The following is a 23319-nucleotide window of genomic DNA, read 5'->3' on the forward strand; positions in this document are numbered from 1 at the left end:
CCCGGGGGATTCACAGGGGGAAACTTATGATATCACGTGAGTGTATAATAGGGGGTTTTTTTGAAATGAGGCATAAGCTTATACATTAGGGGTGGGGGCCCTTTTTTTTTCCCCAATATTGAATTTAAGCTAGGGGGACCATGTCATATTTAAGAAGGGGGGACATAATATAGGTTACCTTGGGTAACTAGTCCAAATAAGTTTGATTTTGTGTATGGTTTTAAATAGTCATAGGGAAAGTAACCTAAATTTTCTTATTGTGTAATCTAAATGCTTGAGAAAGAATGTAGATTTAAGGAAAGGGGGGGACATAATCGAATTTTGGTGGTATCTTATAAGCTTAAATAGGGGTGTTTTATCATCCTATGTGGATCTTAAATAGGGGGTTTTCTTGAAGTTCATGCATGCAGGTGACGTCCCCCTTTAATGAAGAGTGAATCCCCCGGGTAAGAGCTCTTTGGTACTCTTGCACGACCTCGTTGTAGCGTTTGCTATCTAAAGTTGCTTTGATCAAAATCTGTGTCGCATGCAAATAGGATCATGACCATGTTGCACTAAAGAATTGCCATCGAAGAGATTGCAAACATCTCATATGAGTTTAAAGCAACAGGGCCCTTATCACAATTGCCCTTAACAATTGAGAGTTCTTCTCCTCTTCCTTTCCGTGCTTCTAGCCTCCCTCCTCCATTGGCAATGGGTCCTCCATTCATTAGACTGCAAAACCAGCACCTTAGGGGATAGGGCATTCGCCTACTTGAGCGGGGTTCCCATGTTCGAATCATGCGGGATGTCTGTGTGCTGCCTGGCCATGGGCAAATGGAGTGAATAGAAAAAGGGGTTAAATTTTCAATCTTTACAGTGGCAAGCAGCCTAGGGAGATGTTTGGGTTTTCTCATACCCCCTTGAGCCACTTGCATGAATCTAAGCCCTTGATCTGGTTTCGTCCTATGCCCTTGATTTCATTTGATGTAAAAGCTAAGCTTTTGACTAAAACACTAAAATCATATAGGTGCTTTTCACAATAAAAAGGCTATATAAACGTTTTAAGCCTATTTGATTTGAAGAGATGGTCTACTTGATTTGCAAGTTTGGGCTTATTGGCATGTGAAGCTTTGGAGAGCCTTGCAATGACTTTATGCTCTACTCTCACAAGCTCGACTTACTACAATGATCAAACCCCCATTTTCTCGAGGTTGGAGAGGCATGTAACGTTAGCTAAGTGGAGAGTGAGAATGCTGCATGCTCTACTTCGGACTTACTCTAATGATAGTTGTCTTTTTGTACTGTCCAGAGTCTACTGAACGATCTGAGAATGTTGGAATCATCCTGCTCAAGGACACACACAGATCCTCTTAGGGTCACATTGGCAAGTTTTTTGGATATTGTCTCTCGACGTTCGACTACGATTACGACTATTGACATTTAGGTAATATGCCAGTTTCTTATCCATTCGCAAGACTCATCCTCGGCGCTAATATTCTCGGCGTTTATATTCTCGGCACCTAGCGAAGAGCCGGTTTCCTTGGATTATAACTCTTTGGGGAAGGAAGCGCGCAGCCTCCCTGCCCACACTATATGTGGTTATAATAATTATATATTATACATTATAATATTAATATTTTTAATTACTGGTCCATTCAAAATTTCTTATTTTTAATCTGAATTCTTACAACATTCCTCTTGTTTAATGCATGTTATCGATGCAAGGGAGCAAGGAAATCCAAGATGGATGCAAGATTGAAGGATGACTACACCTTTATTCATATGGTTGTAGTCCATGTAACAATATTGTAAAAACTGCAACAAGGATCAGTTATTGTATCGCCTTATTTATGTATTTATTGGACTTCAGCTTCCAAAATATGGACATCACAAAATCAATAATAAATCACCACCCCTGACATTTACAGGGAGGATCGGGTCCTAACGGACCCTGTGTCATGTCTCATGTCCACTATTGTACTCATTCTCTTTTTTCCTTAATAAAGAATTGATAAAATAGAAGGATTAAGCTTCAATTTCGAGTTGGTAGTTACTTGCTCCATGATGGAAAGATTGCCTGCTGCAAATCTAGTTTTTTTTTCCCAGACTCGACCTCACCTGGGGAGCGCTGGCGAGGATCAATGCGGCAGAGAGTCGACAATCCATTGTGATCACAAGGCTATAAAGGCGAGAGGCCCTAAGGCGCAAGCATTTTTTAAAACCAAGGTAATAAATCACATGCATCCGTATTAACACAAGCAACCTTAAGAGTAACACAAGCATCCTCTTGGGCAGCAGCAGCCATGGGAAGCACAGCCAGGGATGTCCGTGCGCTCCTCTCTTCATTGAGATCCGCTTATGCCAGCACTCCTACCAAGCTCAAGGTGCAATCACTCCTTTCCGATTTCTCCATTGTTTTGCTGACCTCGCTTCAGATCTTCCAGTCTTAATCGTAGTGAATTCTCTCTGTTCTCATTCAGTCAGATCTTCATTCCTCTTGACAATCTTTTTCTCAACTTCTTCTGCAGATCATCGACCTGTACGTTCTGTATGCTATCGTTACAGCTCTCGTGCAGGTCAACTCACCATCCATTGCCTTCAATTGGTCATCTGCTTTCATTGTGCCAAACCCGAATTGTACCTCGGGGCAGTACGATGTTATTTGATCGTTTTGCGCAATTGTGACAGGTGGTGTACATGGCTATTGTGGGGTCATTTCCTTTCAATGCATTCCTTTCAGGACTCCTCTCTTGTATTGGCACAGCGGTTCTAGCAGGTGCCGGCCGGTTTCTACTTTTTGGCCATTCCACACCCTTTTGGTCTTTTTTCTGGTTGTCGCCAAGATGTTAGAAAACAAGCTTCATCTCTCACTGATATAACGTTCATATTTTGTTATCAGTCTGTTTGCGTATGCAAGTGAATCCAAAGAACAAAGAATTCAAGGTGCGTGCTCCATCTCCTCATCCCTAAGTATTAAGAAGTCATGTTGATTGAGTCAGTCCTCTAGCTCTAAACCTTGAAAAGGACTTAGTTCTAAGAGCTTGTACAGGTTCATGCCTATAATGAGAGAGAGAGAGAGAGAGAGAGAGAGAGAGAGAGCTCAGACTTTATTCTTCCACAAGATGTGGGCAAAACAGGCTCAAAGGTGAGCACAACAAGTTACACAAGGCACTAGATCGTGAAGTGTTCTAGCAGGAGAGTTCTCAGCAGAGTTCGTTCCCAGCCCCTTTTGCTGGAAGGTAATCAATTGGATGAAGTGTTGAGGGTAGAGGGGGGGGGGGGGGGTTTGATATAGGCTGGAAACCCCCTAGAGATAGGCTATAGCCTACTGGCCTGCTGCATATGAACCAATTGGAGCAGTGTGTCCCATTGACCAGAATCTGCCCTGGTTCCTGTTGGTAGAGAGTCGACTGGTTGCCACAGACTTCACGCCTACGGCCAGGGCTATAAATAGGCCCTAGCAGTGGCCAATCCATGTTGTTCATCTGTCAAACTGCCACGCAGACAGTCCTTGTCCATCGTGGCAGTCTCTTGATGTTTCGTCCATGCGGCCACTGCTCAAAAAAAGTCCAGGCTACTGCGCAATCCTGTGCTCCATGTAACCTATTTTGGGGGCTCATAGGTGGGTCAGTGACTTCTAACATGAATGACATGACAATAGGGCTAGAATCTTGAAGTAAGAGGGTCCGATAGCACACTAGGTGTGAATGAGTCACATTCCCTCCCTAGATTGGTGGCCAAATCTAGGGTATTTCTACTTTTATTTGAAATTTTAGAGAGATACGGGTCAAGACCCTTGGACAGTAGTTAGTCTATCTCTAATAGAACTAAATTAACAATTGATACATCCTCACGCTCGTAGATCAGGTTAACCAGATTTAATACAATGGTAGCTTTAGATGAATCTTAACAACGAGAAATCCAAAGAAGAATGCCTTGAAGAACCCTTGAATCCAGTAAAGCTCCCAAAGTGATATTCTAGGTAGAGGCTAGAATATGTTAGAAATCAGATCATTCTGCAGTTGTCAGACTATTTGACAATTGCCCTTGGTATTGGTGGTCTTGTCCTCATTGTTTGAACAACCTATTCCTTACAAAAGAATCTAGATCCATGGACCACGACTCATTATCAGACATAGCATTGTCATACCCTTGTTTGAACAGCCTATTCCTCACAAAGGAATCTAGATCCATGGACCACGACTCATTATCGAACATAGCATAATCACACCCTTGTTTGAATATCTAATCTCAGGGTTGCTAAGAGCAACCACTAAGAAAGCTCCTCCGTTACCATGTTTGCGCTACGTGGTTGTGACCCTTCTTTCTTGGACTAATCCTCTTTCTTTTTTTGATCTGCCTTCTTTTTCTTGCAATCCGGCACCAAGTGTCCAGGCTGATCACATAATAGCACTTTTTCTTCTCCTCCTTGCTCTCACCACGAGAAGAATCTCCATCCTCACAGGAATCCTTCGTCTTAGACTTATCCTTTTTGAGCTTGCTCTTCTTACCGTTAGCCTTTCCTTTGCTCAAAAGTAAATGACTTCTTGGTGCCAGTTCCGTCTGACAACTTCTGTGGATACTCATCTTGGAGAAGAACAAGCCATCGCTCGGAACATGAGTGGCTTCAATCGTAGTCCAGTGGTCAGAGGTCGTCACTAATCCTAGTGCAAGAAGGTTACTTCACTCTCTTACTAGTGGTGCCTTTACTATATTCTGGGGTGTGAAAGCGTGAGCTAATTGAGGAAGAGACAAAGATTTTGAACATTAGAAGTCGTTAGCACAGGAGCCTGCACACGTTGCGCATTGCGTGCGATCAGAACTGTAGCAAGTAAGAAAAATTGCAAAGAAGTAGTTTGTCGCTGCAGGACTGGCATGGGACCAAGCAATGGCCACGGACAACAGCAGGGTTAGACAAGCTGCTTATTGACAGTTGGCGCAGTCGTGGGCAATACACTGCATTGTGCATAGAAGCACATGCAGATTAATGGTTGGTAGACTGTGCAAGAGAATCCAGTCAGCAAAGTAGGCTGGCGAACGGTTCACGTGACACAATGACACAACATGTGGCAGATCAAATACACAACAACTCAAAGGTAGTGCGAAGATGACATGTGGGATTGTAGGAGCAGGTTGGCAGAATAGATATGCTCGACACCTAGCGACCCAAAATAACACGTGGCAGATTTGTGGATGGACATTGTTAATGAGGAACGTGCCGGTGCTTGTTGGCTTGCGTTCTGTAGGTTTCCTTTGCTTTGGCAATGCGGTCCTTCACTGACTCCATGATATGCTCATAGGTCTTTGTGACGCGTCACGCGATCAGCCTCGTATACCTTCTCGGATGTCTTGCCAATTTGCCATAAATCACAGGATGGCTCGAGGCCTGATGGGCATGTGGGCAGGCTGCCATGGTGGTGTGTTGTCTGCAAGGTGTTCTCAGGAGGGTATGGGTCTGCTGCGGCACGTCTTGGTCAGGCCAGAATGGGGGGCCTGTGTGGCCACCCTTTGGTGCCGCCCCTATCAGGCTGTTTATTGGCAGAGCAGGTCGGCCACCTAGGCTGCCTTGTCAGCCCTATAGGCAAGGGGGGTGAGCCACTATATTGTTGGTCAGCCACCTAGGCTGCCTTGTTAGCCCTATAGGCAGGGGGGGTCAGCCCCTATATCCATCAAACTGTGTGGGAATTAGGGCTGCTGTTCGGAGGTGTTTTGAAGAGGGGTGTGTGGAGTTGTGGACAGTTCGGGTGTCAAGGAAGGTGTGCTATCTTTGAAGGGTGTGTTCAGATTCAAAAGGGGTGTTTTCGAGGGACGGACAGTGAAGGTGTGAAGGTACCTAGGCTCCAATCCTCTTCACTATCTTCTCCAGCCCTCTCCTCTTTCTATGTCAATCCCCTTCTCTACCTTCTTTCCCATCCACCCTCTCTTCTTAGTTCAACTCTCTCTTCACTCCGACATGGCTATCTTGGTTGAGTTGGTAGATAGCCTTCCCCCTAGAACGTCAGTTGGATGGTCTCAATTACGGTGTGTGGTGGGTCATGAAGGAGGCCGTCATGGGGGTTGTCAGGCTTGATACCCTTGCAAAAAATATAGGGATCCTGCAGCAGGAGTAAGAGACCATGTCTCAGTTCTGGGACCATGTCAATGCGAGGGTAAGGTCGTCCATTTTCCTAAACTGTACTCCTCAAGTGATTAATCATATAAAGCATGAAAGTGGCCAAAAGTATCTGGGAGCACTTGGCGTCCTTGTACAATCAAACCTCTCCCAATGAATATGGTTTAGATGAGGTTGTTGGATCCCACGAAGTCTTCATCGATGCGGAAGCAAATCAATAAATTACAGGAGCTTCAACAAGTGATCCTCCAGGTGGGGAAGCAGATATCCTCCGAGGACATGGCCATGACATTACGGTCCCAATTGTCTTCCTAGTACTCTACATTTTCTTCGTCCTTGATCACGAGTGGAAGGATAAATACGTTGATCTAGTAGGAGGAGAGATTTCAGGATCCTCTCCAGCACAGTTGATCGGAGGCTTTGGCAGCTGAGCAGAAGGGGTGGAAGAAGATGACAGGCTCAGCTAAGGAAAGAGAAGCCCTAAAAGCTTCACATATGTGGCCAGAAAGGTCACTACTAGCGGGATTGTCTTTACCGGAAGAGTGAGAGGACTATTGAGCAGGATGAAGCAGATTCTGTGGCTGTCACTTTGATTGTTCCAGCCTTTCTAGCCTTCCATTAGCATGAGGCAGGATGTGCTGCTGGCAGGCTTTCTGGTTCGAGATGGAGGATTGCTTGCTTGTTTGTGGCAACAGGACTTGCCAGACAGGTGCAATGGTGAAGGAGTCTTTGTTCGAGGCAGGCTTTCAGGTAGGACCTGGAGCCATGAGTTGTTCTTATTGACTCAGGTGGCAATATGTTTACCCATTTGTATTTGTTTGGACGTCATGACCTGGTAGACCTAGAGGGGGTTTCCTTGTGTTTTGCTTCAGCTATTGTCTATTGGGCTGCTAGAGATCCAGAGGGGTCATATGATTGCTAGTGTAAGAATCCAGACACTGCAGATTGATCCTGGTGAATAGTTGTATCTGGAGCACGGAGGTTCATTGATCTAGGATTAGTGTACAACTTTGGACCTGAGAGGTGGCTTTATGCCCACGCAGGGAAGCAGATCTTGCATCGATGGCAGTATCAGTTGGATTATTATACCAGTACAATACCATCCTGGTGTACCATGGTGAGGTTAGGTCATGAGTGAGGGCCTTTGTTGTGGGTGTGCCCTCCCCCTTGTGAGGCTAGTCTAGTGTAGGATTGAGCATTTGCCTATGCCAGGGTCCATATCACTTTGGGCCAGTTTGCGGTAGATCACAGCATGGCTTGGGGCTTGATGGGCATGTGGGTAGGCTGCCATGGTGGCATGCTGTTCGTGAGGTGTTCCCAGGAGGGTACGAGTCGCGTCTTGGTTAGGCTAGCATAGAGGGCCTGTGTGGCCACTCTTTGGTGCTGGAGACCCGCCCCTATCAGGCTGTTTTATAGGTAGAGGTGGGCAGACCTGCTAGTAGGCCGCCTAGTCGGCCTGGTTAGCCCTATAGGCAGGTTCTATACGAGCCCATTCTATGCAAGAAGGGGTCAGCTGCTAGAGGCTTGCCAATCGGCCCATCTAGGGCTGCTGGTTGGCCTAGTGTACCAGTCGACTGGAGGGGGAGGACTGCCTAGGCCCCCCTCAATTGTTTGGAGGTTTTTCCCAGCAGTTCACGGGTTTTTCTTGAGATCACTTGCTCTCTCCTTTTAGTTCAGTTTGTGTCACCCGGTCGGTTATCAAGTACTAATTCACCTGAAAATTTGATCAGTATGGTACTCATTACACATCTCTGCTAGAGAGGATCCTTGCACTATGGAGATGGATGTGACGATTCCATGTCTATTGAGAGCATCTGCCATGCCATTCTCTGATCCTAGATGATACTGGATCATGCTGCCAAATTGCTAAAAGATCTGGCTCCATCAAGTCTGGCGGTCTAACCACTGAGCGGCTGGCATGCTCTGAAGCTACTATACGAATTGTGAAATCAACTTGCACCCATCAAATGCGACTAGGTGGCGGTTCTGCTCTAGGATTGCTCTAATGGCATATTCGTTGGCATCAGTCCGTTTATTGAAGGGTTGATCCCATTGTGCCAATCCTAGGCACGGAGCTATTGGTAACTACCTCTTTCAATTGAGCGAAGGCTGACAGAGTTGCCAGAGTAAAGGTGATGGTCTATTTCTTGGCCTTCACTCCCTATAAAAGATCAGTGATGGGTATTGCAATTTTGGCCAAGTCCTTGATATGCTTCCTGTAGGTCAAGCAAATGCCATAAACATCCGAATCTCTTGAGCTGTGGTAGGCACCTCCCACTCCACTATATCTTTCACCTTGGCTGGGTCTAGAGAACACTTGTCGGAGTGATGATGTACCCAAAGTAATGTACCTCCTCCAAGAACAAACTGCTTTTCTTGGCGTTGATGTACAACTGATTGTCCTTTAGGAGCTGAAGAACCTTGCCGAACATGCTTAGCATGCTGTGCAAGATCCTTCAAGATAATTAGAATATGATCTAAGAACACAAAGACACTCTTACTGATCAAAGGTTTGAAGACCCGGAGCATCATACGATTGAATGACGTGGGTGCCCCTGTGAGACCAAAGGGCATCACCATGAACTCATACTAGGCCTCTCTATGCGAAAGTTCTGTATATCCGGCTTGTGAATCCGGATCTGGTGGCGCCCACTCTTTAGATCCATCTTTGAGAACATCTTGGCCCTATTCAGGTGCTTCAAGATGTAGTCAATCCTTTGCATGGAGAAATTGTGCACGGTAATCCACACATCCGGGCTGTACTACCCTTCTTCTTGACAAAGAGGGTCGGAGCTGCGTATGGAGAATTACTGGGGCGTATGAAGCCACTCCGCAACAACTCCTCTAACTGCTGCTCAAGCTCCTCGTCCATCATCTTGCTGAGACGGTAAGGGTGCTTGCTGGGGGGTGATGATCTAGGAACTAGTTCAATACGATGGTCCTTTGGCCGACTCGGAGGTAGAGATGGAGGAAGGCTCAATGTGAGGAAAATGTCTTGGTATTGTTGAAATAGAGCTTCCTATTTGGGGGTCCTCACTGGAGTGTATGTACTGGTCGAGTTGATGTAGACTATGTACACCTCACCTCCTTGGCGGATCTCTTAGGCCATCTGAATTGCTGAAATCAAAGGACGAGGCAAAGCATCCTTGAGCCAAGCAATAAACTCACCCCCATGGTCCGAAATTCTGAGGTTCAAACCCTAGTGCTGATAGTGAGGTCGTACTTTGAATTGGTGCTGTCATTGGGCTGACAAGATGATGTCCGTCGTCTGAGTTGGTGCGACCGTTGACTGTTTAGGTATCTGCCCACCCTGATATATTTAGAGTGGCTGTTGCTGCGGCCACCATGTTGCTATCTACCTGATGTCTCATGAATGCCCCCATTTGAGGCCATGGTATTAGTGGGGGTGAGGCTCGCGAGCGACTTTGGTAGAGATGATGTCCTTGGAACTCCCTGAATGTGCGAGGATGAAGACTTTCTGGCCATCGATCTGGTCGTAGATAGTGGGAAACTGATGAGGTTTCCCATTCCGCTGACCATTAAGGTTGTCTTGGCCAGAGTCAAAGCTGTAGATGAACTACTCGACGTGGCTCCTTCTGCATGGAGCTTCTTGAAGTGTGGGCAATCTTGCTTGATGTGGCCTTGCACATGACAATGGAAGCATCGGCTCTCTTTGGCATAGGTAGCTCGAGTTGCTGCATCCAAGTACCCACCATAGCCATTGCTGTCCATTGTCCAGTTCTTCTACTGCCCACTGCGAGACTTCTTCCCACGATCTCTTGACGAGGAGTCTTGAGGCTTCTTACTCTTGACCTGCTTGGATCCTTGACCCTTGTGCATGAGCTTGAAATTTTGAGCAAGCTCGTATGCACAATTGTAATCCCGTGGCTTGAAACTATGAACATACCACTGGACGTCTGAACGCAGCCCATGGAGAAACTTGCTCAGCTTATGATTTTCCTCCAGCTGCAACTGTACGAACACCTGAGTGAACTTGTTGGCGTAATGATTCATCATCTCGGTGTCCCCCGGGTGTAGCTCGTAGAGCTGACTCTGGAGCCTATTCAGGGTACTAGGGTGGCAGGAACCGTGATCAGATGCCTTTCACGAACTCCGTCCATATCTATAAAGAGGTGCCTCCTTGTCTACATCATAGTGGTCCTTCTGCCACTTGAGCCACCAGCTGACCGCCTCGCCTGTGAGGTGCAGATGCTATGATGCACCGCTCGTCGTCGTTCGTAAGCACAACTGAAAAGTAACTTTCAAACTGATTGAGGCACAAAGTCAACACTAGAGGCTCACCATGCGGTTGAAGAGACTCTCGGACTGTTGTTGCTGCATCTGCATCATTGTCTCCATCATGGCCATCATGGCAGACATCGGGGCTTCTGCAAGATTTTGTGGTGTAGGGCTTGGGAAGTGGATCTCTCATCCCCACCGATGTTGGACTTCTCACTTGTACTCATGGTGTCCTTTCCGGATCTTGTCTGTATCATAAAACACTGGGGCTGTCCCTAAACTAACCCTCCCTATCTCAGGAAAGAAAATCTGAAGCTCTGATACCAATGTAACAGGGAGATAGCCTAACTCATACTCTCTCTTGCTCACTACTATCTAAACTAAAAGACTGATGCACTCAAAACACAAGTGGAACTGTGGAGTGAGTGTCAGAAGCAGAGGGAGAATATAATGGGCCTCAAAGAGAGAAAATAATAATTGAACAATGTCTGGCCCAGAGGGCGAATACAATCGTAAAGAACAAGTAGTGTATGGAGGGAGAACCTGTTGGAAAGGTCACCTCCCCATCTGTAAGCTCCCATATGAGGAGAGCATGGGGGAGGTAGACCAGGAGATATTGGGGCTGCCACATGGGCAGCACATGAGCTGCCATGTGGGCAGCTGTCAAAGTATGATCAGTGGCAGGCCAAGAGGTGCCGGCAAAGGGCAGGCCATGGACCTGCAAAAGAGGCAGCAGATAAGCAGGCTGGAGGCACCTACGTGGCGGGCTGTCTGGCAGAGGATATGGGCAGGCTCGGGGCCTGCATCAGGCTGACAGAAGGACAGAACAGCCCTTGGCTATGGCGGCCAGCCTGGGCCAGTGACACAGTGCCATGTGGCCAGGTGGGTACACATGGGCCAGCAAGGAGAGCCCTTGTAGGGCTGGTTAGGCTGAGCCAACCAGGTTGGTTGGCCAGCCAACCTAGCAAACCAGCCAGTCGGCCCATTTAGGGCTGGCTGGTCGGTTGGTTCAAGGGGGCCTTGTGCCCTATTGACACATCCCAGCACTCCTGAAACCCCTGATCTGCAAAACAACCACACACCACGTGAGATCTGAGCAGGCTGCTCACCACCCAACCATGACATCTACGGGATGTGATCCCGTATCAGGAGATGTCCCCTCCGAGCCACGAGCTGAGCTACTGGCACGAACTCCCAATCAGATCCAAACCAGCCTGGTGTCCCATACCACCAAGTGGCGCCGTGAAGCCCTGGATCTGCCACTGGGCCTTGGGCTACGCTAAGATGCAGGCGCGCATCCGCGACTCAATCCAGGAACAGACCTGGCACCTGGGAACGAAACTTGCTCCCAACTGCACACTGAGAACTGAACCCCCTGGGCCCCTTTTATAGACTCGGGCCCGGAGCGCCAAAAATAGCGAAGACCTATAAATAGTTCGTACCCTTGCCACTCAACCCGAGAATCAAGCCTGCCTAGCTCTAAGCCTCCCCAGGCTAACCTGAGCTAGTCCTGTGTACCTAGTACACGTCAGATACCAATCCGTGCACATGACACCTATATAAAGGGGCCCTTTGGGCTCCATAACACATCCAGCACTCCAGAAAATCCAGGAGCAGAAGGAGCAGCACAAGCCCCACCTTTGGGCCTACATTTAGGAGGCAAAGCAAGGGCAAAGAGTTGCGGCAGACTGAGCTCCAAAGGGCTGGTACTTTGGCTGTCTCCCAGGGCAGCAAGGAGCTGAGGTCAAAGGACGAAGAGTCTACATACACTAGAAGTGGAGCACGTGGGCTCAAGTTTAGAGATATCCGGCAGATAGTAGATGTACCTTGCGGTAAGATCAAAGTATCACGCTCTGGTGGGACTTTGGATCTATCTCTCTTTTGTGTCCATAGTTTTGGACAGAAATATATTGTTTTTCTATATCTGGCTGGATCATTGTCTATTGATGACTCTACACATCTATGTGATGTACATTAAGTTAAGAAGTTTGTGATTCCACTCCCTATCACGGGGACGTGAATTTTTGTAGGCAAATAAACAGTGACTAAGTTTGTAACCAGTTTGGCCATGGGGGACTGGCCTAGAGGAGCGGAAACCCCTAGTGTTAACATCTAACTGGACACACTGGCTAGACCTAACTATTAGAATCAAGGCATGGCATCACTTTGACTCGCGGAGGGGTGTGATGGAGCTAGGAAGTTTGGGCCCATATAGATTCCCAAGTTTCACGTTGGAAGAGGGGTTAAAAAGGATCAAAAGGTTACCCCTACACAGTACCAATGTTTGTCATTGGTTAGTGGGGTTAGAACCTTTAAAAGTTTCCCCTAGGAAACCAACGTTTCCTTGGTACAGGGGGTTAGGGGCATTAATGTGCCATGTGTATGCACCCTACTAGCTCTAATTTTAGGATCCTTTTCCTATTAGGGCAGCTGGCGTCCAATTCTAGAGTCAATTCTGGAATTCGCCATCTTCTTCCTCTCCTGTTTGCTGTGCCAGACTTTCTCCAGGCTGCTGGTTGCTATTTTGCTGCTGGTTTGCACTGTTTCCTTGCGTTCCAGCCCTGTTGCATGCAGTCCAAGCCAGGGAGCATCAACTGCGAATTGTTGGAGCCCTTCCTGGCGCTGTCGTACTGCTGTACGACAGAATTTACAGGTTGTACGGACTGATAGGCAGTCTGTACAGACTGTACGGAATCCTTCTTGCTGCGGGTACCTGTGTACGGACTGTACGGACCGGCCGCCCGAGGCAGAGTTTTCTGGCTGCAAATTAGGGTTTCTTGCTGCGAATCTCTGTTTTCAGGTCTTTGGCGGGGTTCCGGATAACACAGGAACCTGTTCTAGTGTGGAGCAGGGGTTTTTGGTTGCAGCCCGTGCTGTGGGCGTGCAATCCCGGAATGCTAGCCCAGTTTCTCCCTCCTTGTCTCTGTTGGGGTTATATCTACCTCTATTTGAAATTCTATACGGGATTCCATGGGTTTATTGCAATCACCCAGCTATAGAGGGCGAACCCAAGTTGACACCAGGTTGTTGAGGTCAGAGGATGCCTATGCCTTGCTTTAGCAGTTAGGATGCACGGTTTGCCAGTTTGATGCAGTGTGTGCCTAGTGTGGGCCGGTGAACGATGATAGCCACTGGGAACAGTTTAGGGTGTGCCTTGGTTGTAATTTTGCTATAACTTTTCAGCCCTACTTGTCTTTCCCAAACTCCAGGTTGTTGAAGTCACCTCCAACAATCCATGAGTCTACATTCGGAAGACACTCTGACAACCTCCTCCAAAAGGCCGGGCGCTGCTGTCTGCACGCTGGGGCATACACAGGATCCCGATCCTGGACTCTCCCGTCCGAACTCCCATCCAAACTGCCCGTCCTGGAATGAGCTCGCCCTGATCGTAGACCTCTGGGGCCTAAGTCTGTGAGACTGAGATGCAGACCCCTCCACTCCGTCCTACCGTAGGGGACCACTCCTGTGGACCTCTCCTTAGGAGAAGGTGATGGCGTCGTCTGATGTCTGAAGCTGAAAACATGTGCTCCTGAATCATAAGGATGTCCACTGCCCGTCCTACCACTGCCCTCTACAACTCTTGCTGTAGTATTAGGTATTGCGGCTGGCTACGAACATGGTCGTGGAGCCTCACTATGGTCCAGCTCATGAGGACGGGGGAGTCGGGAATAAGGCTCTCTTGTGAGTGGGTGCCTGTCCCAGAAAGACTGCTTTGTGTGATTTTGTCGGGGGTTTAGAGGGCGAGTAGTCAGTATCTGTGCGTCGCCGTACTAGTGTGGATACCGGCTCAATACCGATCTTCCGTGCCCACTTCATCATGAAGGAGGCTTCCACCCCAAACAGCTCCGTACACTTCTGGAGGGGCTAGGGGTGTGCCTGCTCCACCTTTGCCTCCAGCGGCAATCTGATAACTCCTGTCGCCAAACCACACACCGGCTCCTCGTGCGTGAAGCTCAGCTGAAAGTTCACCTCCGCATCATGGGTGTACCAAAGGTCTAGTCCATGTGGCCCCATCCACTCATCCATCATGAGTGTAATCTGATTCCGCAAAATAGCATCGAACACCTCCGGGGACCATTTCTCCACCCCTGTGGAGGCAAACGGAAATCTCCAAACGGGGTGTGTCGGAGGTCCCACTGCACTGATCAAACCCCCCTTTCGGGGCTGAAGGACCATGAGCGTTACCTCCAATGGTAGAGGATAAGAGTCCGGAACCTCCAAATAGATCTAGGGTCCTAACCTCCAGAAGTCCTGCGGTAAGGGACGCTCAGGCTGGAGGTTAGGGGCCGCTGACTGGGAAGACAAGCCTCATCCCTCAGGATCCCTCCTTGAACGGGCCTGCTGCTGCGATGAGGAGGCAGAAGGGGGCGTCATTGTTCCCTTGCTAGCTGGTAGGGGTGTCGAAGTGGAAGAACCTGCTGCTGAAGTGGAGAGGGGAACAGTAGGAGAGGGAGCGGGGGGGACGCGGGGGATAGACTGAGGGGGCGGGGGGGCTGAGGGGGCGGGGGGAACCCTGGAGAGGGAGGGGGAGGGGTCCATGGGATGCCTCAATCAATTGTCAGTGATAGAGATCCTAGGATGACTAGTCTTTTCTGGAGAGGTATTTTCGAAAACATGGGTACATCTCAGAATTTTTTGTCCTCTTTTCATCGAGAGTCAGATGGGTAGTTTAGAAGAGGCGAATTCCATTGCCTTGGATCTCCTCAAGTGCTATGTTTCATATCAGTAATCAAAATGGGACCAATTTTTGCCACTTGTCGAGTTTGCATACAACAATACGGTGCATTCTTCCAAGAAAAGCACCCTTCGAAATTGTGGCAGGGAAATGCAAGGTTCCACCCATTTTGCATACGAAGGAGAAGATTTTTGAAGCGGACAGGTTTGTCGAAAGTCTGGATGTTGCCTGTCAGAAGGTCAAATCAGCCCTCTAGAAAAGCCAGGACAAGCACAAAAGGGCAGCAGATAAGCACCGCCGTGAAATGATTCTGAAAGGAGATTGGGTGCTGCTGCTTTTTCAGAAAGCACGACTAAAGAAGATGAAAGTCAAGGATAAAGTATACACAAAGTTGAAGATGCGGTACTATGGTCCTTTCCAAGTTTTGGCACCGATAAATGATGTAGCTTACAGGTTGAAGCTACTGGATCAATGGACCATCCATAATAATGCCTTTCATGTTAGTTTGTTGAAACCTTTTCCAGATGATATGATCCATGAGGATTAGCCCGAGGTTGAAGAGCTTGATGAGGTACTTGTTCCTGAGCAAATTTGGCACACTTTGACAGGAAAGTACGGCATCGCACTCAGTGTCGCTACTTGATAAAGTCTAAGAATTATTCAGCACTGGATGCGAAGTGGTTGGAGGAAGGTGAACTGGCAGATTCACCTGAGCTAGTGCAGCTCTATTTGGATGCATTCCAGCTTATGCCGACTGCGATCGAGGGACATACAGGTTTAGCCGAGCATCGGTCTGGAGGAGTACCTGGTGCTCAAGAGGGGGGTCATGCATCCATCTCCTCTGGACGAACCTCATAGGGTCGCTTGGTGATACTTCATGTTCACCTGAGGTGCTGTTGGCTGACAATATTTTTACCATGACTCTTATGATGAGTGTACTAGTCACTCCAGTTGGTTATCCTTGGACTTATGGATGGATTCACGTGCTCTCCTAGACCGTATGTTCATGGCCAGCTGTATATCATTGGATGGGTTATTCATGCCCTATCTCTTTGCTGTAATTTGGAGCAGCAAACCATTATGTTTGCTGTTTCAAGAGGGGGGTATGTCACGAGGACGTGAATTTTGTAGGCAAATAAACTATGACTAAGTTTGTAACCAATTTGGCCATGGGGGATTGGCCTAGAGGAGCGGTGCGTTCCTGAAAGCCCCTAGTATTAACATCTAACTGGACACATTGGCTAGACCTAATTTTTATAATCAAGGCATGGCATCACTTTGACTCGCGGAGGGGTGTGATGGAGCTAGGAAGTTTGCCCCCAGATAGATTCCCAAGTTTCACGTTGGAAGAGGGGTTGAAAAGGATTAAAAGGTTGCCCCTAGATAGTACCAATGTTTGTCATTGGTTAGTGGGGTTAGAACCTTTAAAAGTTGCCCCTAGGAAACCAACGTTTCCTTGGTACAGGGGGTTAGGGGCATTGATGTGCCATGTGTTTGCACCCTACTAGCTCTAATTTTAGCATCCTTTTCCTATTAGGGCAGTAGGCGTCCAATTCTGGAGTCAGTTCTGGAATTCGCCATCTTCTTCCTCTCCTATTGGCTGCGCCAGACTTTCTCTAGGCTGCTGGTTGCTATTTTGCACTGCTTCCTTGCTTTCCAGCCCTGTTGCACGCAGTCCAAGCGAGGGAGCATTAACTGCGAGTCGCTGGAGCCTTTCCTGGTGCTGACCTGCTGCTGCATTATGGAATTTACAGGCTGTACGGACTCCTCGTCTCTGTTGGAGTTATTTCTAGCTCTCTATTTGAAATTCTCTATGGGATTCCCTGGGTTTGTTGCAATCACCCAGTTATAGAGGGTGAACCCAGGTTGACACCAGGTTGTTGAGGTCAGAGGATGCCTATGCCTTGCTTTAGCAGTTGGGATGCATGGTTTGCCAGTTTGATGCAGTGTGTGCCTAGTGTGGGCCGGTGAACAGTGATAGCCACTAGGAATAGTTCAGGGTGCGCCTTGGTTGTAATTTTGCTATTACTTTTCACTAAAGAAGAATAAAGAAATACCGCAAGGGGCGCCAAGTGTTTGGGGCCAATCGGTGTCGTTGTGTGATCATTGAGCAGGGGCGTTCTAGCCTCACCTGTACTTTCTTTTATGCTATCTAATGTGGTGTGTTTACTTGGATGCTAAGTGGCTGTAATTGACGGTGTAATCAGAGTTAGTCGTGGTTTACCGCCCTTTGGGGTTCCGAAGACCGGTTACACTCCCCATGCACACTATGTGAGCTTGTGGGCTATTCAATCAGTCTTGCGCTCTGCGTACCCTCTGTTGGTCGATTTCTAACAGAACCCTCACTACAAAAGAGAATAGAGACTGCTGTACCGGACAGAACCAGGTTGAGGACAAAGTGAAGGAGGGATGGAAGGGGCTGTTAGGCTGCGGAGACTCTCCTGCCTTGATCCAAGCTCTAAGGGCTGCTAGCTGAAGGCAGGAACCTGTAGGAGTGGATGAAGAATGAGGGCGAAGGGGTTGCCTTTTATAGGCCCCCTTGGGCCCTAAACTGCATGCTGTAGACCCATCGAGCCTTGCTGATGTCACCGACCTTGTCACCTACCCCTGTTGACATCATTCGATTGCCAGGTGGCAATTCGGGTTTGTTGACGTCAGTGTTGACATGGTGCTCTGTCCGCGCCTGTAGTGCACTTGTGGCGGTCCATGTGGCTGCCGTACAGTGTGCTGATGTGGATGTTTGCAGGCAGCCTACGTGGTTGCTACTAACATAGCTGCCCACGTGGCAGCCAGTATGTCCACGGGTTGTGGATGCCCGTGACATTACCCTGCATCCTTTTATGGGGATCACAACTCTTGGAGTAGCTAGGTGGATGAGGGTTGGGGCTCCCTCAATACACGGCTCCACTTGTGTTAATGCCCCATGTTAGGTTTGTGACAAGTAGTGTATCTGTGTGGTAGCTACCAAGGGCATGATTGGCTCTATGCCTAACTTCAAGACCCACATCATGAAAAGGACATCTACCCCAAACTTGGCAGCACACTGCTGAAGCGTTCGGTAAGTAGCCTGCGTGAGCTGCTCCGTTGTCCTAAATGGATCACTCCCACTACCATGCTTGTGCTTGACCTATCTGTGGAAAAGTATAGTTGAAAGGTATGAATCATTGTGGGTGAGCCACAATTTATTTTCTGTCACATCCATGCCTCCATGATGCGATAGACCTATTCTCCCATTATGCAATCAAACAAAGAAGGGGTCCACTTCTCTTCCGTGGAGGCAAATGAAAGCCCCAAAAAGGGTGAGTGCAAGAACCAACCACATCGATGGATCCCCCTTTCTGGGGCTGCAAGATTAACAATGTCATCTCTATAGCAAGAGGATATGCTTGGAGTCTCTAAGTCGATCCATGGTCCGATCTCTAAAACTCCCACGGCGAACGTTGCCTTAGGCAGGGCCTCAGAGTTGGAAGCCGAGTGAACAAGCCACCCGACCTTGGCTGGTTCGAGGAGGCGGTATTGAGGGAGAAGGGGGCGGGGGCTGTGACCGAGAGGAGGAAGCCGCGGCATGGGGAGGGGAGGAAGGCTCAACCCACTCTTGCCTGTAGGGTAGAGCGGGAGGTGGAAGAAGTGGTTGGAACTGTTGCAGAGGGGTGAGGAGAGGAGGGAAGTGGAGAAGTAATAGGAGGGCCGATAGTGAGAATGGCTGTAGCAGGGACGGTTGCAGAGGGAAGGAAGAAGAGGGAAGCAAAGAGGTGACAGGGGAAGGGCGGGTATTGAGAGTGACTGTAGCGTGGGAGGGGGGTTTGGGAGGCGGCCTGGGGGGGGGGGGGGGGGGAGGATGGGGCAAGTGAATATCTAGAGGAGGGAGGGCAAGCAGAAGAGGCAGCGGCCGCCGTAGCGGCATGAGCGTCAGAGTCCTGTTGTGTAGATGCCTGGGTGCTCTGGACCCTTGTCGTTGGGAGGTCTGTTGACATCAGACACATCAAAGCCTCTAGAGTTTGGGGGCGGCCCACTGGGGTGTCCTCCGATTGCTCCGCTAGGGTCGAGGGAGCTGCTTCCCCCTCACAAAAATTCTCAAATACTTTGAATTCTACTCAAATACATGTGCTTTAAAGATTCTTATTGTAACCTTAACTGGACCCCAGCGTGATTGCAGCAAACAATCTGCAGGTCTTCTAGTTAATTCGCAGCTGTAGAATTCAAATTGCAACAAGAGGAATCAGTTCGTAGCACTGGTAGTCAGTTTGCACTTAAGCATAACATCGCTTGGAAGCTGGAAACTCCAGATAGTAGTGGTAGAACTGAACGATAAAGCTGGAACACAATTCGCAATGAAGGAAGGGTATGGGAGATGGACGAAGAGAGAGAGGAGACACAGCACTAGGGCCCAGAGATAAAGGGCTGGACCCCCTAAGGACTTACTGCAATAGAATAACTTTGTATAACTAGCTTGCAGAGAGAGCATGAGGCTGAGTACAATTCTCTATTCAACTTAGAGCTCAAGGGCTCTTCTTTTATAATCTGGGCATGCCTTGTGCTTTTCCAAAAGCTAGACCTGCTTTTCAAGCTTGAAATAGGCTACTTTTTACAAAAGCTTGCTTTTAGTGCTTTTCTCCATAGAGAAAGTGCTTTCCTCCAAGTGGGGCATCTTTTATGGGATTTTGATCCTCGTGGTCCCACCATATAGTGGGGCACCACTAATTCTTAGGCTTTCGCTCTTGTGGAACTTTCTTTTTGGCCCTAGCCCCTTGAATTTTGGGCCTTTTTCCCACTCTTCTTGGTCATGCATTATTATTTAACACTTTAACCCATTAGAGAATGAGTCGAATGCATGCATTTGGACTAATCCTAGTTCCTTGTGGGCGTCCCCAGAGTTCTCTTTTGCGAATGCAAAGCAAAGTAAATTAAACTTATTCTAGTTAACCAAAGTCAACTTTCTTTGATCGAAGTCAATCTAATCTTTATTTCTTAGGAGAAGCACCAATTGGTGACACTTGTGGCTTGATACATGGATTAGGAGATCCAAACCCTTAAAAATATAATAGGAATTAGGGAAATGGCTCTCAATATGCCCACATGTATTTTTCTTTTGGGACTTTTGATATATTTCTTATACATTTGAGGGTTTGGAATCATTATTAATTACAAGAAGAGGAGATGTCTTTAAATCAAGAGTTAAGAAGAGATGGCTTTTGGATGCTCCCATGAAGTCGACCAATCTTGTGGACTCATTGTGTATAATGGCCTATCTAGTTGTTGCATGCAATGATGATGTCAAGTACTTACTACACGGAAGGCTCTACCTAGGGAGTCTAGCTAGGACTTCATTTGCTGTCCGGCCGTGTGCTAAGCTCTTTTCGAGTTTGCTGCCGCTCTGATCCTAGCGGGGCTAAGAAGGAGCCCTTTCCAAACCCCTTAGACAGTCCCATCTATCTTCATCATAGTCACTGCCTTGGTAGACTAGATCTCGATGCACTGCTTGAGCCCTTTGCCGTGGAGTCTCAAGAATGATCTTTGCTGGTACGGTCTTTGGGCACTCGGCTGTCAACCTGAGGCGAGTATCACAGTCATCTGCTAGCACCGATGTCCTCCTCTGGGGCAGAGTCTCAAGCACAGTGCCAAAGGCCCTCCCAATGGAGTGAAGGATAGGCCGATACTCCCTCTGGAGCCTCGGGAAGCGTGGGACGTGATGAGGCGAATCCATGTCATCTATTATGAATTTGTGTACCATGGAATGAAGTACACAAGGTGCGGGCCGGGGGAGCTCAACTGGAGGGGGAAAATACGTCTTGCATAGATGATATCTTGGGTTTGGTCACCCTCTAATGCTAAGCTTGCATGGATCCAATCGCGCACCTAGCTTCTCATGGGACTGGACCCACACTGCCATAAAAGTCCCTCTAGCTAGACCAAGGGTCACCACCAAGATTCTCTCTCTCCTAGTAAAGGCAATAAACACCCCTCTATGTAGAAAACCGGGGGGGGGGGGGGGGGGGGGAGGGGGGCGCAGAGGAAGGGCAAGGAAAGGCCAGCCACTGGTTTCGGCAGAGAACCTGCTGAAATCACTAGAAAAGGCGGGCGAAAAAGAGCTAAAAAGAGCCACGCAAAGTCTGAAACAGTGAGCTGTGAAGGGGCCTGGACAAAACTGTCCAAAGGTTCCAAGAAAAGGCGACCAGGCCTAGCCAAACTCTAACTGCTGGTCGCATACTGAGCTGCAGAGAGAAAGGGCAAGGAAAGGCCAGCCACTGGTTTGGGCAGAGAACCTGCTGAAAACACTAGAAAAGGCAGGTGAAAAAGAGGTAAAAGGAGCCACACGAAGCTTGAAACAGTGAGCTGCGAAGGGGCCTGGAAAACTCTGTCGAAAGGTTCCAAGAAAAGGTGACTGGGCCCAGCCAAAGCTCTAACTGCTGGTCGCGTACTGAGCTGCAGAAAAAGCCTAGAACAGCAAGCTAAAAGTACACCCAAGAAAACAGTTGCCAGCAGCTCCAAGGGCATCTGTGACCTGCAAGGAGGCTTCTTGGAAGAGGCACCACCAGTCCCGCAGCACAGTTCCAAGTCTGTGCCAAATAACCGCTGTGAACTGAACTGGGAGGCTCCAGAGGCCAGTGCGACCTGAAGAAGGGAGCCAACGGGATCAGGGGAGGGCGAACAGCACCCGGGGCACCTCAACCCAGCCAGACTGGCTGGGAAAGCAACAAATGGAGGTTGCTTGGCGCGGCAAGGGCGAAGGTGAAAGGATGTAGGTTCACACTATCTTGCTTATGTGCATGTGCATTCGTGGACATGCTGGTTGCTGGTTGAGATTTTAAGAGGAGGTCTGAACCATCTTGCTGAGAAAGGATGTCTTTAAAAGTTGTGTCCAACTCAAAAAAGGAAATTGAAAGGAATACAAAGTGGCTAACATGTTTGTGCTAAGTTTTTGTTGTGTCTCACTTGCCTTTGCAGGATCTACCCCCGGAACGAGCTTTTGCAGATTTTGTGCTGGCCAATTTGGTGCTTCACTTAGTGATCATGAATTTCCTAGGGTGATCGGTCCACATTTAGTGTTGAGGCAAAATTCAACTTATGACATGAGAGATGGTGTAGGACATAAAATTCCATTTAATGTAGGTTTCCAATACTTTTGAAGCATTGCAATTGTAGGTTCAAACTGGCTCTTAAAGCTAAGGAGCTTAAAGCCACGTTTTGGAACTTGGAATGAGTGGTATGTTGACATTACAGAGCAAGCATTGCAATGATTTGGGATAAAGTATTTTCAAGTCTTGTTGCAAAACTTGGTGTAGGTACAGTTTTTACTTCCATAGTAGCACTTTTGTCTATATGGTTTGTTTCACTCTATGTAGACAAGTTGGTTTGGTGGTCAAATCTTTCAAATTGGACCAGAAGCAAAACTTGAATTCATATACTATGTTTCAAGTTTATTGGCTTTATTTTTGTTCATTATTCCTTGAGCCTTAAATATTGTTATCTTAGGGTGAAATGTTCCACTTTGATGGATTATTTTGCCTTAGTGGCCCAAACCCCCTCGTATGCAAAGAAATAGAGGTGTGTTGAAAGGGGCACCTCATGTTGTATGACGCGTGTAAAAGTGGGGAACTTGAGTAATCCCATATACAAAGTGCTTACCCTTCCAATTTGCATTGACAAAAGGTAAAATTATTATTTTTCAAAGATTGTTTAGTTTTGAATCCTTGTTTTGAATGAATATATTGGTGCCTTTGGACTAATGCTCTTACGTAATAGAATACTTCACCAACCCAAGTAAACATATGAAGTACAATATTACCATTATAAATTGTCAAATTTTGTAGAAGTACAATGAAGTATTATTTAACATTGGAAAGCCACATTTTGCATTGTTTAGACTAATGGAGAAGTAAAGCACAATAATCTTCATGTGCTCCCCCCCCCCGCCCCTCTTTTGCACATTTATGGTATGAGTAATCGTTAGATCAAGATTAGATTGTAAGATGCTTTTTATAATTACTTGACTTGAAAAGATATTTGTTTTGACAATTGCAACATCAAGAAAATGTTGCTCCTTGTTAAGAATTTAGCATTTTATTGGTAGCTAACTTTTATTTCTTCGTAGCAGACCCTTCCATGTATCTATGTCATTTTCAAAGCATATAATTTTATACCATTTTGCATAGCCAAGGAAAACCATAGTGGCATTATATTAAGACGGGAATAATGTTAAAATTTTTAATACCTCTTAAAAAGTCAAAATGCTATTGATGTCAGGCCAAGACTAGAATTGAGCAAAACTTTCTAGTAAGAATAAAAGACTATCTATAGATCAAGGTGGGTG

At 47.5% G+C, this 23319-nt stretch overlaps 1 protein-coding gene across 1 annotated transcript; it reads left to right on the forward strand.

The window, feature by feature from the left end:
• Positions 1–2235: 2235 nt before the first annotated feature.
• Positions 2236–22384, forward strand: LOC147888375 (dolichyl-diphosphooligosaccharide--protein glycosyltransferase subunit DAD1). The gene is made up of 5 exons (XM_087392646.1): positions 2236–2366; positions 2511–2558; positions 2671–2758; positions 2882–2925; positions 21954–22384. The coding sequence occupies exons 1-5, from the start codon at positions 2286–2288 to the stop codon at positions 22035–22037; spliced, it is 345 nt and encodes a 114-aa protein (XP_087248772.1). The 5' UTR covers positions 2236–2285; the 3' UTR covers positions 22038–22384.
• Positions 22385–23319: the final 935 nt, after the last annotated feature.

Source organism: Dipteris shenzhenensis, chromosome 21, assembly GCF_047967505.1.
Source record: "Dipteris shenzhenensis isolate YYH24624 ecotype China chromosome 21, Dip_SZ_1.0, whole genome shotgun sequence".
In the NCBI taxonomy this organism is placed as follows: domain Eukaryota; kingdom Viridiplantae; phylum Streptophyta; class Polypodiopsida; order Gleicheniales; family Dipteridaceae; genus Dipteris; species Dipteris shenzhenensis.

Bases quoted from the DNA above. Each gene is read 5' to 3' on its own strand.
- LOC147888375 (XM_087392646.1), top strand. From the start codon at position 2,286: ATGGGAAGCACAGCCAGGGATGTCCGTGCGCTCCTCTCTTCATTGAGA. The intron at 2,559-2,670 runs GTCAACTCACCA...CAATTGTGACAG, and splicing joins TCGTTACAGCTCTCGTGCAG to GTGGTGTACATGGCTATTGT. The intron at 2,926-21,953 runs GTGCGTGCTCCA...TTGCCTTTGCAG, and splicing joins CAAAGAACAAAGAATTCAAG to GATCTACCCCCGGAACGAGC.